This window comes from Podarcis vaucheri (genome assembly GCF_965113315.1).
Source record: "Podarcis vaucheri genome assembly, chromosome: 6".
In the NCBI taxonomy this organism is placed as follows: domain Eukaryota; kingdom Metazoa; phylum Chordata; class Lepidosauria; order Squamata; family Lacertidae; genus Podarcis; species Podarcis vaucheri.
In genome coordinates this window covers 79,438,361-79,453,738 of record NC_138764.1, presented here as the reverse complement: position 1 = coordinate 79,453,738, position 15,378 = coordinate 79,438,361, and the positions used below count along the sequence as shown (strand labels likewise).

Genomic DNA, 15,378 nt, shown 5'->3' with positions numbered 1-15,378 from the left:
CCTGTCTCTAGGGTCGCCGGATATCCAACGCCGTTCCCGGAAGTTGCCGACAAGTGTTTCCAGGGGCCTGCTGGGGCGAGAGTTCCTCGAGTTTGGCGGCTGCGCTTCCCTTCCTCGGGGCGCGGAAGGGAGGTGAGAAGTGGGCGAAGGCTGCGTCGGGCGGGCGTGGCATCCCCTGCTGCCCTTCGCCTTTCCCTCTTCGCGGCCACACGGTGGGCCCGGGCTAAACTTCCCCAGTACCTTCCCTTGAGGCTGCTCTTCTCTATTCCCTCCCACCCGGGCAGGGCCTCTGCTCTCACTTCAACAGAGCTGCGCGAGGAGTCTAGAAGCCCGCGGGTGCAGCAATAAAGGCAATAAAGCGTCACCTGTGGAACTTCTGCTCCTTGGGCAGCCGGAGTTCAAGGTACAGGAGTTGCGGTCGGAGAGAAGGGTCATAGAAGTGAATAGAGAGACATGATCTGGAAAGGACCACGAGGGCCATCTAGTCCAACCCTTCGTAACGCAGGGATCTTTTCCCCAACGTGGGGCGTGAGCCCACGACTCTGAGATGGAGAGTCTCATGCGACTAAATTCCTGTTGCCAGAAACTCTTCTACCACTATTCCTTTTCATTCCTCTTTTGTTCCCCCCCCCCCCTTGTTGGCCGTAGAGGCAAGTACGGGTTACAGACGCTTCAGGTTACAGACTCTGCTAACCCAGAAATAGTACCTCGGATTAAGAACTTTGCTTCAGGATGAGAACAGAAATTGGGCCGCAGCAGCAGCAGCCGGAGGCCCCATTAGCTAAGTGGTACCTCAGGTTAAGAACAGTTTCAGGTTAAGAACGGACCTCCAGAACGTAAGGATTTGCTGAATTAATTATGTGAATTGGAATACAAAAAAGGGGGGTGTGGGGAGGTCAGGAAACAAGTAAATGAAATACAAGACATGAAAATATTGATTTTTTAAAAACTTTTTCTTTTTATGTGTTGTATTTTTGTATCTTTTTTTCTTTTATTATTGTCATTCTTTTTATTTTTTATTTTTAATCTTGTAACTCTTTATTGTCTGTAAAATCTCAATAAATATCATTTAAAAAAAAAAAAAAAGAACGGACCTCCAGAACGAATTAAGTTCTTAACCCACCCAAGGTACCACTGTATGTAGTTCTGGAGCACGTGCTTTGCATGCGGAAGGTCCCATGTTCAACTCATAGCATCTCCCCACGTAGAGCTGGGAGAGGCTCCTCCTGCCTGTGTGAATGTCATGGACTGGCTGGATGCATAGGAGTGGTGGGAGTCACTAGCTGAGGAATCCCCCAAGGAACCCTAGGGGAAGAAGACTCAGAGTTAGGGTGGTGTCGGAGTGGTCAGAGGTAGATGCCTGGGAGGTGGTGGTGTCAGAAGCAGAAGAGGTAACGGTTTAGTGAGGAGGAAGAGGCTGTGGCAGAGACTGAAGCAGATGCTAGAGAGGAGGTTGGCTAAGAGGCAGAGTTGAGGCAGGCTGCTGAAGAATCCAGGGAGTCGCCCCCTCCCGCTGTGACCACCCCAGCCCCCACCTCCAGACTCGTAAAAAACACACAGGAGAAAAGGAAAAGAGCAAAGAGCAGAGCAGAGATTGATTGTGGGCTGATGCCATTTTCAACTGCTTGGGAAAGACCCTGGAGAGAAGGAGCTTTAGAGAGCAGGGGAAAAGTGAGGACCTCCAGTCCTTGCAGTTGCCTCATTGGAGCAAGACCTACTGGGAAGAGTTGCTGGGATCACTAGGCCTGTGCTGTTTTGGTTTCTTGAGTACAGTGGTACCTCAGGTTAAGTACTTAATTCGTTCCAGAGGTCCGTACTTAACCTGAAACTGTTCTTAACCAGAAGCACCACTTTAGGTAATGGGGCCTACTGCTGCCACTGTGCCGCGAGAGCACGATTTCTGTTCTCATCTTGAAGCAAAGTTCTTAACCTGAAGCACTATTTCTGGGTTAGCGCAGTCTGTAACCTGAAGTGTATGTAACCTGAAGCATATGTAACCTGAGGTACCACTGTAATGAGTTAACTTCACTGTGTTTTTTATTGGTGACCTATGCCTGACACAGTCTCCTTGCAGCACTGAGCTAGCTGGACCAATGGTCTGACTCATTATAATGAGTCAATGGTGGCGCCCGCCCTGTGGAATGCCCTCCCATCGGATGTCAAGGTGATGGAAAACTACCTGACATTCAGAAAACATCTTAAGGCGGCCCTATTCAGGGAAGCTTTTAATGTATGATATTTTAGTGTTTTTTGGTTTCTGTGGAAGCCGCCCAGAGTGGCTGGGGAGACCCAGCCAGATGGGCGGGGTATAAATAATAAATTATTATTATTATTATTATTATTATTATTATAATGCAGCTTCCTAGTTTCTCTTCAAGCCTACATTAGTCAGAAAGCCTGTACACATAAGTTGTTTAAATCCTATTTACTTTGGGACTTGAATCTTGTTTCCTGATGGAGGTAGTTGTAACTTCTGTCCCCTGGACAGTGAAGATAAATTCAGTTGGAAAATTATTTTGCCTGGCTTCTATAGAATGAGTCAGGAATGTGGCCCATCAAGCTTGGCACTGAATAGTCTAGCAAGAGCCTAGTCATATATGTATCATGCTTGTAAAGTGTATTCAGATGAGGTTTGTTTGCTCTCTTCTAGATTTCTCATAAGGTTGTAGTGTGACCAAGGGAGCAGCAGAAATGCAGATAGATCAAGACCTGGCAAAGCGGCTCTTTTTTGAGGGCGCTACAGTCATCATTTTGAATGTGCCAGAAGGAACAGAGTTTGGCATTGACTACAACACTTGGCAAGTCGGCCCCAAGTTCCGTGGAGTCAAGATGATACCCCCTGGAATTCATTTCCTTCACTACAGCTCTGTTGATAAGAACAATCGCAAAGAGAGTGGCCCTCGCACCGGCTTCTTCATGAACTTGCAGCCGCGTGATCTGCGAGTGCTACACTGGGACCCCGTCAGGGAAGAAGTAGACCTTACCCCAGCTTCTGAAAATGAGACTGAAGCAATGAGGACTAACCTCCAGGAGATGGACCAATTTCTGGGTCCTTACCCATATGACACTCTTAAAAAATGGATTTCCCTCACTAATTTCATTAATGAATTTGTGATGCAAAAACTACAGCCAGAAAGTGGACAGATATGTGCCTTTTCAGAAGTGCTTCCTATTTTGCCTGGGAGGTTTACTAAAGATCGAGCTGAACAGAACCTGCCCCGGTATGACACAGAGTGCAAAAGCTATGCAGAGGGGTTGGCCCGGCTGCCCAAAATGCAGCTGAAAGCTGGCACTGAGATCAGGTTTACAGAAATACCTAAGCAAATGTACCCTGAAGGTGCTACCCCTGAAGAAGTTACTAGGCATAGCATGGACCTTAGCTATGCCCTGGAGACGGTGATCAGTAAACAGTATGCCAGCAATTCCCAGGATGTGCTTGGTGAGTTAACCTGCTTTTACAGAAATTGCTTTTCTTGTTGCTATCAAAGTATCTCTCAGGTGCCATTTGCATGCCAAAATGTGTCTGGAAACAATTTCTGAATTGTAATGCATACTTCTGTTTTGAAGAGGTATGCAGGGCTTTTTTCAGTGTTTGCAACTGTCATCAATATAACAGTTCAGTTCCACTCATGAATGCTTCTATGCTGTTCAGAAGTAACCCGAGAAGTAGCCTTTTGTGATAACAAATCTGACTTCACTTATAACATTTATATCTGGTTAAGTGATAAATTTGGGTAGGGTGCAGTCTCCCTCACCCCCTTCTAACTAAACAATCATGTTTGCATAGAAAAGATAGTAGGTTAATTGAGAAACCAAAAACTTCATGTGTGATATTGGTGACCTCTAGTGGTAAAGCTAGGGTTCTGCTTTGACAGATTTCAGAAGTAAGGCATTTGTTATTTAATCACTTACTAGAGACAATTGGCTGCTGTCTCTCAGTAGTGGTGCCTTAATTATCAGCTTTCACCCTTGGAAACAAAGGAAAGCTGTGGACATGCGCTACCCTATGGAGCATGTTCTTGAATAAATCCTATAGATATCATGGGGAGAGAACCATGAAATCAAGCTGGGATGACAGTAGCCTTCCCTAGATTAGTTTAGTAATTATAATAAAATCCTCTGTTTATATCTAATTTTCACAGAATATAACATTTGGTATTGAAACTATCCACAGGAAAGCAATTTAACTACTTCTGCAAATAATTAAGATTTTCATTCATTGCAAGGTTTAAGTTTTTCCTTCATTACTGATTTATCTGCATTACATGTTGGCATCTACAAATCCACTTGCAGAGCTTAAGTGCCCCTGACCCTTTAGTGATAAAAATGACCACAGTTCCTGACCTCTCAAAGCTAAGAAGCCTCTTCTGCTCTTTCTTATCTTCTCCATCCATCTCAGCAGAAGTGGGAGAAATCCCTGTCCCTCAAGCATTCTGCACATGCTGGAGGCCTTAGAGAGGGAAGGGGTTGGGTACAAACAGCAGCTAAGCAATATTTGTGGACCTCTGTTTAAATGCTGGAACTCATTCTGAGCCCTGGACCAGTAATTGCCAATAATAGAAATTATGCAGAGCATTGGAGTATAAGTAATCAAGCCATTAAGCCGTATAGAAACTTAATCAGGCAATGCCGTTACATGAGGAAGGGTAGGTAAACAGTGATGGCTAATCTTTTTGCCAAATGTGGCTCATGTCAAATCCAAACCATGAGAGAACTCTGCTCTAGTGCCTAGTTCAGTAGCTATACAGCCCCTTGTACCTTAATTTGGTTTTATCACAAGCTTTTTCTGCCAGGGAGGAGGCAGGCAGAATACCACTGTGGCGCTTACTTGTGGGCATGCCAAATATATAGCCCTCTTTTTCTTTGAAGTTCTAGGCATGCACCCAAAGCAGGTTTATGGAGGCCCTAGTGGGCCACCTTACATTGCTGTTGGGCTGTGTTCACAAGTTATGCAGATCTGCCGCATATTATAGCCAAGGCTTTCATGTAAAGATCTTAATTAGAGAGGCTCTAATGCCCTTGCTGTTGGGTGGCTGGCTGTAGAGAGAGGAACTTCATGGTGGTGGTATCCCGGTTGTGAAATGCTCTTTTCAGAGATTATTTGCTGGCACCTACCTTATTGTCCTTTTAATGCCTGAAAACAAAGTATTTCCTGGTATTTTTAGAAACCATTTCAATCCTGCTGACTCCTTCATGCTGCTTTTACGATATTGTGGCTTTTAGTTTATTATGGGGTTTTTTGTATTTACTTTTTAACTGTATTGTGTTTGTAAATTTTCCTTGGAAGTATGAATGGTGTTATAAAAATAGTTAAATAAATAATAAAAGCAGTGTACCCTTTTGTTATGCTACCAGAATTGAAGCTAAACAAACACCTTCTTGTTTTTTTCTTGTGTGTGTGTGTGACGTTTCAGGGGAACTGCAGTTTGCCTTCATCTGCTTCTTGATTGGGAATGTATATGATGCCTTTGAGCACTGGAAGAAACTCCTGAATCTCTTATGCAGGTCAGAGGATGCCATAGTGAAGCATCAGGCCCTGTTCGTTAACCTCATTTCGGTCCTGTACCATCAGCTCAGTGAAATCCCAGCAGACTTCTTTGTGGACATTGTTTCCCAGGACAACTTTTTAACCAACACCTTGCAGGTAAGGGAGCTGGTTTTGGTACTGTAGAGGTTGGAAAGCAGTAGTGTGCAGAATTTCCCCAAGAACTGCATGCATGTGTAAAATGCAGCGTCATAATGAGAGGCAATTCTCACAATGTGAAATTGAATGGTTTTTGCTTGAATGTTGATACCATTTAAAAATTTTAAAAGTAAGAAAGCTCCCCACTCCCCAGCCAATCAAACTAAAATCCAGTTTTTGTCTTGAGACGAAACTACTATGGCAAGCTATAATGAGGTTTGCCTCCCCATATTGAAAACCTATGTTACAATCCTTTCTCTTCCCATAATGTGCTGTTAAAATGTCCGATGTAACATTGTTACATGTATTTTTCTGACCCTGTTCCTTTTCTTTAAATAATGAAATTTTTATTTTATTTTGAAATGGAGTTAAAAATACTGGCCACAGAACATGCATACACTCTTACATACAACTCAATTTTTATTGTTGTATTTATATACTACTTTATATGTGAATCTTACAAAAAGTTTCACAAAAAACATTGCAGCAGTAAGCATAATTTAGGGTAGGGAACCAGGCAGAGGGCCTTCTCAGTAGTGGCGCCTGCCCTGTGGAACGCCCTCCCGTCAGATGTCAAGGAAATAAACAACTATCTGACTTTTAGAAGACATCTGAAGGCAGCCCTGTTTAGGGAAGTTTTTAATGTTTGAAGTTTTACTCTGTTTTAAATGTTCCGTTGAAAGCCGCCCAGAGTTATTACCACCATCAGCATCATCACCATTTTTTAAAAAAAGAGTTAAAACAAGAGAGAGAGAAAACTGCTTGTTTAGAGTGAATTATAATTTTCCCCGCTTCCATCAAGGCAAGATGGTTTTTCCAAAAGTTGTATGGTAGCAGTTGGGAGAGAGAGGGGCCACCCCTGAGAGCTGGGTGGTGGCAGGTCACCAGGCTGTTTCTCTGGTGTTATCTGAGAAGTTTGGAGGACTTCCACATAGGAAATAAACAGAAACCATGATATCAGAATACCTTTTTGAAGGATTTTGCTGAGTAAGTTTGTATATAAGCATAGTCTCTAGATTTTAATTACCCCAGAGTGGCTTGGGCGCAATTGTTGTTGATATCCCAGCTGTATACAATTGCTTAAGAAAGTCTTTGTGCTGGAATCTATGGTAGTTCATTCAAAATGATGATGGAGGATAGATTTTGGAGATAGCTGTGGTTTAGTGTGCGGTAAACAGCAACCATGTCCCAAAACTCCTGCACTATTGGGCGTTCCCACTAAAGGTGAAAGCATTAAGCAATGCGAGTTCATCCCTTCCAACAATGCTGATGTGTTTGAATAGAAAGCCTTACAGGGATAATATACCACTTACTGAGAACTTTTTCTTTCTCTTTCTTTATATTGGTATTAATTGCTAAATTTGCAAAAGGGCTGCAGAATCTCCTGAAGAGGTCTTGTTGCTTAAGTAGACCCTGTTCTGCTCATGCATACCCCACTCTATGTTGAATTCTACCCACTCTGTCAGTCCCTTTCTTCCAAAGAAAGTGTCTCTCCCATGGCTATGCATAGGATAGATTGGGCTTTGGAGGATGTTATAAGTAGATGAAGTCATCTCTCTAGCCAAAGATGTAGTAGCTTCTGTGGTTGATTCAAACAAAGTGGGTGGGTACTTGTTTGGTGAATCTGACTGAGAAAGTGATGTAATTGTATGGATACAGAAACTGTATGGTTGATTCAGGGTTCCTTTTCGAGATATTTATATAAGAGAGAGATTTTCCTTTTTTCAATAGATCAAACTAAATTTTTGCTGCTATCCCAGAATTAAAGCCGCAGATTATGAATGATACAATACTGAAATTAGTGGAGACCTAGAATCATAGTATTGTAGAGTTGGAAGGGTCTCTGAGGGTTATCTAGTCAACCCCCCTGCAATGCAGGAACAGCAGCTAAAGAATTCCTGACAGATGGACATCGAACCTCTGCTTATAAACCACCAAGGAAGGAGAGTCCACCACCTCTTGTGTGAGTCTGTTCCACGGTCAAACAACTCTTAATGTTAGAAAATTCTTACTGATGTTTAGTTGGAATCTCCTTTCTTGTAACTTGAATCCATTGGTTTGGATCCTAGCCTCTGGAGTTTGCTCCATCCTCCAAGTATATTTGAAGATGCTACTGCTCCTCCCTGTTTGAACTGTTCCTTCTTTAGTAGGTTGTACCCCACAATTTCTACCTTCCAGTCATGAGTCACATCCCACCAGGTTTCAATAACGCATATTAGGTTATATTTGCCATCCTTCATTAAGAGCTCAAGTTCTTTTTGCTTTCCCATACTCTATGCATTCGTGTTGCTCACCTAGTGGTGATTTTGCCAGCTACTTTGAATATAATACAAAGGAACGATCTAACCCTAAGAAAGAAAGAAAACTTCATGCCCAAGGCATCCGTTTCAGGTGCCTGTCTAGCCTTTGCCTGAGCATCTCCAGTGAAGGAGATACCACAGCTTTCTCTGATTTCTGCCTTTCGCCTTTCTGGCTTTGTCCTGGCAGGCTCCTTTTAGACTTTGTTCTGGCAAATTTACCCAGAACAGCAATAAAATAAAGCAAGATGGGCTATGCGAGTGAGTGCTGCATTTGTTCCAGAGGACCAGGATGCCAAAGTACATGCACAATTCCTCTCTATGTGATCATAGAAGGGTGGCAGTCACCCTTCCCATCTATCAGTATCCCTCCATGTCTCAACCATTGCTACTGCAGAAGGCTTGTAGGCATTCGGGATCAGCTTTTTGTGCAGGGGAGGAGGCGCTGCTGTAGCAAAGAGAGCTGAAAGCCTGCATCTGTGCGTGAAAGATTGAGCATGGCCTCTTGGATCCCGGCCATAGAATTTAGCTGTTGCGTGTCATTCATTCTGGAGGACTGACAACACTCTTGTCAACAAATTGAAATTCAATCAGGCTGTATAATAATGATAATTGTTTCTTTCCAGCGTTGAAGCCGTACAGAAGCAGTACATTTTTTAAAAAAACACACGAGGCAGCTGGAGGAAGCATCTCCTAGTTGCTTTATGATAGTTGTAAACAAGAGTTGTTGACAGCAGGTGGCAGTTCCCGATATTCAAGTAACCCATTAGCTAATTTGTGTATATGCTTTTCTGCAAGAGACCTAAGAAAATTACATTGTGTTGCTACTTCCTGATGAAAGCTTGCTTTGAGGGCCTGCAGGAAAGCTAACCTTGCAGAAGACAGTTTGAGTTTTCATGTCATCATTTTTCTATCTATGTCTAGAACAGTATGCTGCATTGGACATCAGAGGTGCTATTCAACTAAGATGACTCATTATAATGAATGAACATGGCTAAGTTAAGTCAATTTATTCAATGAGTCTTCTGTGAGTAAAACTTAGCTCAATACCACCCTAAGGCTTCAGATCCTTGCTCAGCCATAAAGCTCCCTGGGTGACCCTGGTCATTCACCATTTCTTGGCCTAACATATGTTGCAGGAGTATTGTCTGAATATGATGGATAACTCTGAAATCACCAGGGAAAGGTATATAGGCAATAAAATTCCAAGGTGGGAAGGATTTCTGTGTGCTTATTTGCAAGCAAGAAGTGTGACGCTGTTCTTGTACTGTTTTGTATGCACATTGTTCCCACACAACTAGCGAGGCTTTAATTTACTTCCTCCTCCTTATGGGGACATATGTACAATTTTACTTTGACTGCAATGTCAGATACAGGAATTATTTGTAGAGCATTCCCATGACTTAGAACGCAGCTGTGCAATATGCATTTACTCATTTATCTCAGGCTTTCAGTGCTCACTGATGGTTGGGAGGTGTTACATTCATAAATGTTAATAGCAAATTTTTCTCAAACTGAATTCTGGCAGAACCATTTCCTTATTTTAGTGACATGTATGCTGTGCTTCCCTCTTATCACTTTTATGGCTGGCCCAAACATAGAGCTTTCTGGATGTCAGAGAACTTGTTGAAAGCATGAATGTCAAGTAACAATGTCAGGTTTTGTGTCTTTTCACCCTTGTTAGGCAAGCCTTTTCCACCCTTGTTATTATAACTGGGAAATGGATCGTCTTGTACCTCTGAGCTTTAGGTGCAGCATTCTTCTCAATAATAGTGCTTTAATTTGGGCTGAAATTAGAAATTCTGGCCAAAGAAGGTAATGCCAGTTGAGACTGAATACTGTGTTACTAAACTGGAAATGCATTAACATTGGCTTTAAAAAAAAATTGGAAATGCATTAACATTGGCTTTTTTAAAAAAGAAATTCTTATATGAATGACAGATAAAGAAAATAAAGACTTTATGTCTTGTGTGAGGCCATATAAATTAGAATGGCAAGAGCGGGGAAGATAAGCACTTGAGGCACTGTGGGGTTCTTTGTGCGGGACAGAATCTGTTTAGCTTGTGGAAGAGGAGCATGTCAAATGGGGCTTTGAACATTGGAATCTGGAACTGTCTTAAGTGTTTTTAAACATGTCTTCACAGTCATGTGGGCTAGAAATTTTGATTTATTTTAGATAGATAGATGATAGATAGATAGATAGATAGTCAGATTCTCCACCACAAGCCAAACCCTTCTTCACATGCAAAAAATAACCTGTCGGCGCTGCTTAGCAGACAGAAAGATTATTGCTTAATCATTAAATGAGCTGAACTGAGTAGCATCAGGTTGCTTTGTTTCTCCTTCTCAAGAGGCCACAAGGCAACTTGATTCCTGCCCAGCATAGCGCATAAAAGGGGGGGCTCATTTAAATACCTGCTACCTCATGAAGCGCAAGTAGATAAATAGGTACCGCTCCGGCAGGAAGGTAAACAGCGTTTCCGTGCGCTGCTCTGGTTCGCCAGAAGCCACTTAGTCATGCTGGCCACATGACCCGGAAGCTGTACGCCGCCTCCCTCAGCCAATAAAGTGAGCTGAGCGCCGTAACCCCAGAGTCGACCGCGACTGGATCTAACAGTCAGGGGTCCCTTTACCTTTACCTCCCAAAACAGTTGCAGCTGTGTGGATGACTTGAACACTGGCCCAAATCGTTTCTGTCTCTCTCCTCTTCTGCTCTCCAACTCCCTTGTTTCTTGCCATCTAACCTGATGAAGACTTCTGGGGAACTCAAAACTTACATATGATTTTGTAACATTTTGGTTGGCCTTGCAACGGCATTGCTTTAAGGTAGATTTTTTTTTATTACCTTTTTTCTTACGGGACCACCTTTTAATATTTGCTAAGCTTTTGGTATCCCAGCAGTACCTGGCTGATTTTTTTCAAAATGCAGTAACTGGACACTTCATTTTTCATGTGGCTGTTACTGTGCTGGTGAAGGGAGTAAAACAAAAAAAAATAAGGGTTTTCATTTTCTAATGCCTAGATTACTTTGTAATTAGTTTAGTAGGAGAAGGCACTTCACACTATGACAAACAAGGTGCGAAATGACACAAAGCAATGAACCACACCTTGATCTTTTTGTGCTTTTTCCTGCTGTCTGCAGGTCTTTTTTTAATTTTAGAAAAAGCAGCAACAACAGCACAAGCTTTCCTCCTGCATTACAAAGTTTCTCCTTTGCGTGTTCCTGCAATGGAAATGTCTTTGCTTTTGGCTATCAGTTGGTTGCCTTGGAAATGAATTATGTGTAACAAATTTAGCACAGAGGCAGAAGAGATGAGCTTAGAGATGAGATTTCTAATCGAACACACATGTGACGGGTCAAAAGTAACAGGAGCTATCCCCTTGTGTGTGAAAAGTTAAGAGATTTAAATTTGAGAGAGCATGGCCCTTTCAAAATTATAGTTAATTCTAAGGCTCAAGTTATTCATAAATAGAATGAATCATATTACCTGATTATAAAACCTTTTGAATACTCTTATTTTTAAAAGAGAATTGTCTCACTCAGATAATTTGGAAGTAACAGTTACTTGCTTAAAAATCGTGGGCAGCAGGTGTTAAGAGGCATTCCTCCTCCTCCTGTTTTCCACAACAGGGAAGCTCAGTTGGTAGACCATGAGACTTAATCTCAGGGTTGTGGGATCCAGCCCCATTCTGGGCAAAAGATTCCTGCATTGCAGGGGGTTGGACTAGATGACCCTCAGGATCCCTTCCAACTGTACAATTCCATGGTTCTATGAATGTGGCTTTTAAGATTGTGCCTGTTGTGGCATATGGGTAACCTCATATTTGCCTATTTGGCATAGGTGACACAAGGGAGATGGATCAGGGTGGCAGAGGAGGGATGGATTGCTCTATCACATTTCCAGCCTACTTGATTTCCTTCTTCCCGTGGAGGAAGGGTCTAGCTTGGACCCACCTGCACATTCACACCCTGTTTGATAGAAAGTAGAGTTTGCTTTTGCTTTTTAAAAAACTAATCTGCACTTCTATGCTGGCCATGGAGAGGGCCAATATGAAATAACATTACTTACCTTGTAGCAGCCTAGCAACGTTTGTGGGCTTCTTTACAAGGCTGCATGTGTGCATGATCTAAAGCATTTCCCCCTTCAGAAATGTTTTCATATACAGATTTTTGGAGGCTTAATTGATCGCCAGTAAATTGGGTAAATCTGAAATGATTAATGGACTAAGGTTTCTAGCATCCTGTAACAGTTCCCATTTATCCAGGAATTGCTATAATTGACATGGTTTGAGATCTTTTTTTTTTTCTGTACAAGAATGTCAGAATTCTGTTTCTTCTCAACATCCAAAACAGAGTATTATGGATAACTCCATTGCTTCTCTAAGTCACAACTCTAAACCTTTCAAGTGAATTGTGCTTAGGTTTGTATCAGGTTTTTGTGTGTGCCTCTGTGATGCAGGAGCATGTTAGGTTGGGTTTTGACCTTTGACATTTCCCCCTTAAAATTATTATTATATAATTAGTATGATATGTATGCAGTCCAGTCAGGTTTCTCCTCTCTCTGTGCCTAATGGTATTTTACTCAGAGTAGGCCCATTGAAATTAATGGACCCTAGTTAGCCATGTTCATTAACTTTGGTAAGTCTACTCTGGGTATTGGATACAACCCAGTGTGTTTTCTATACTATTCTACTAACGGACTGTGCTGCATTTTTTCTAGGTCTTCTTCTCCTATACCTGCAGCCCAACTGTTGACAGGACTCTGAGAAAGAAGGCAGAGAGGTTTAAAGTCCACCTAACCAAGAAGTTCAAGTGGGACTTTGAGGCTGAGCCAGAAGACGATGCCCCCGTAGTAGTTGAGCTTCCAGAAGGGGCACTTGTGGACTGAATGGCAATTTCCCTTTTCCTGTTTTGTTTTTAAAGCAGTATTTTGAACTGTTGCACCATACTTGATTCTGTGTTCTACACTTCTATTTTCTCCTCCCTTCACGGAGGCAGAACTGTGAAATCCAGAAAGTCTACCAACTTCCTTCCTGCTGGAAATAAAAATTCTGGGAGATACAGACTAGATTACGTCTAGATTCTTTGCCGGATTGAATCATTTTGACCTCCAACGTTTGCTGTGACTCAGTTCTTTTGTCACTAACTATCTCATACTCTTACCTGGAAGTAAGCTCCATTGAATACAATGGAGTGTACTTCTTTCTTAACATGTGCAGGATTGCACTGTTTGATTGTTGATGAACACACTTTTCCTTTGTTGAAGAACCACATGTGACATAGTGGTATTTAACTCTTGACTTGTTTATTCTTTAGTTCCATGCTGCTTTAGTTCCATAACTGGTAAGCCAGATGGCCGTGTTCAGGAGACTTTGTGCATCATCTTCTAATACATGCCAGAACTGAACAATGCTGTGTAGAGATATTTCATAAACACTTCAAATGGAGTTAGCCTACACAACTTGGGTTGTCATTCATTGTAAATCTCCAAGCTTTTGCTTTTACTGTGGCGTTACTAGAATTATTCCTATCGTTTTTCTTCATTCCATCACTTTTATACTCTTTCCCTACCTTTCTTTAGCCTGGTGGAGGATTTCCTTACCACTTTCCAGAGCAATAGAAGTGTCCAGGGGGAGCAAATGTGAAATGAAAGAGAAATTTCATATTTAATCAATGGCACTTTCCTGTCTGAGCCTTTACTAAAAAGCTCCATGGAATGTTCTTATTTCTTTTTACTTATGTCCTCTCTCAGGACAGACAAGCACTTCCTGTTGTGACTTCAGAGCAATGAAAATGCTATAAAACAGCCTTCAGCAAGCATGCTGCCTGTTATCTTTTAATGCTTTCTCTGAGGTGCAGGGATGTTGGTACATTTTTCAAATAAGAATCCCTACTGTGTCAGGCTCCGTCAAGAGTTGGTGTGTGTATCTGACAAGATAACCTGTGTGTTAGCGTTCAGCACACAATAAATGTTTCTGCGTTAGGTATTTCTACAAAATGTCCCTAAAGTCTTCTCTGTGTGAAATATTTTAGCAAAGGTGTGCTCTGGGTGGTTGCTGACATGGCTGCGATGGCGATGAAATGTTCTTTATCTTGCTTGTCACCTTGTCTGTTTCATACCCAAGTGTAGCTAGTTTTCAAGTGCTGTGCTTTAGTATTAATATAAGTTAACATTCATGGTCTGCAAAGCCCTGAGTTTCTGTTCCTTCATATGTATAAAAGTAGTCACAGCAATTGGATATAAGAAGGCAAGTCTAACTTAATCCAGGTTGACTCACCTCTATAATTACACATAACAGCCTTGTTCAGATGTAAACCTGAGGCTTTTAAGCCATAATTTCTCATTAAATACCCATGACTGTTCACCTACTTTTGTGCATGGCTGGGCGGAAAAGCTTTACCTAACTCCACCACTGTTGGGTGGGTTTTGTCATCTGAGGTGGCATGTAACACCCCAACTATAATTTGTTTTTGTGTTTGACCCAGGGCAAACTCACTAGCAGTAACTACGGTTTGTGTGAACAAGTCAACGTCAAACCACAGTTTAAAATCCTGGCTTGTTTGGATAAACCATAGTTAAGGCACATGTCACAGTTCCGCCATGGTGACAAAATGTGCTTAGCAGAAAGTAGGACTAAATGCTTCCATTTTAGACTCTGGGGTTGATGGTTATATGAGGGGGTCCTCTGGCTCACTCAACTGAGTGGGCCCGTGTGCTAGCATTCTGATCTGATGGCACCACTGCCACCAAGATACGGCAAAGGCTTGGCTGCATGCATGTGTGCAGAGTGTCTCTTTGCATGCACTTGCTGCACACCTTCAGTTTGCCCCTGCAGTGGCTCAGCAGGTCCTGCTTGTGTAGTATTTCCAGTCCTAATCCTTGCAGGCACTGAACAACCAAGAAGTCAGAAGGAGGATCCAGCCATTCCCAGTGTCCTCCAGCCAGTGAGCAGGGGCTTGACAAAGTAAAACGCTAAGCCTTAAGACCTGCTATCACTATGAAAAAGGGTTTTTTCCCATAGTGTGTGATCACAGTTGGGACTTCTTGTAGAAAAATTATTCTGAGACCCCTTGACTTTAAAAAAAAAAAAAAGTTAACGGAAAGTGGAGAAGATGGATGTTTGTATGGACCAAAGGTTTTTAATAAACTTTTTTTTAATGTAACTGGCAGATGGAAAATAGGAAGTTCTTCTTTTGTATCTTTTGCTAATTGTTTTTATATTTTTCTTTCTCTTTCCTTTATTTCTATCGCCCTTTCCTTCCTTTCTTCAGTTTGTATCTTTGGTAGTTGTAATCTTACTGTATTATGGGAAACATGTAATAAAAAATCTTAAAGCCCAAAGAAAAGGGGATTTTTCAATAGTTTAGGGGCCAGAGAACCTTGTGGATATGAGTAA

The 15,378-nt window shown here is 42.0% G+C and overlaps 1 protein-coding gene across 3 annotated transcripts; it reads left to right on the top strand.

Moving 5' to 3' along the window:
* On the top strand, window positions 1-15,145 carry AAR2 (AAR2 splicing factor). 3 transcript variants are annotated; one of them, XM_082226342.1, is made up of 4 exons: window positions 1-132; window positions 2,651-3,439; window positions 5,415-5,644; window positions 12,702-15,145. In XM_082226342.1, exons 2-4 carry the CDS (start codon window positions 2,692-2,694, stop codon window positions 12,867-12,869), a joined length of 1,146 nt encoding a protein of 381 aa, XP_082082468.1. In that variant the 5' UTR covers window positions 1-132; window positions 2,651-2,691; the 3' UTR covers window positions 12,870-15,145. The 3 variants fall into 3 exon arrangements, with proteins under 3 accessions (XP_082082468.1, XP_082082470.1, XP_082082469.1); XM_082226344.1 differs by having other exon boundaries at window positions 34-139; window positions 2,663-3,439; XM_082226343.1 differs by lacking the exon at window positions 1-132 and adding an exon at window positions 159-403.
* The last annotated feature ends 233 nt before the right edge of the window (window positions 15,146-15,378 follow it).

What these genes read in the sequence shown, in the direction of transcription:
- AAR2 (XM_082226342.1), top strand. Translation starts at nt 2,692, where the DNA reads ATGCAGATAGATCAAGACCTGGCAAAGCGGCTCTTTTTTGAGGGCGCT. An exon ending in CAATTCCCAGGATGTGCTTG is followed by an intron (nt 3,440 to 5,414) that starts GTGAGTTAACCT and finishes GTGACGTTTCAG; the next exon opens with GGGAACTGCAGTTTGCCTTC. An exon ending in TTTTAACCAACACCTTGCAG is followed by an intron (nt 5,645 to 12,701) that starts GTAAGGGAGCTG and finishes CATTTTTTCTAG; the next exon opens with GTCTTCTTCTCCTATACCTG.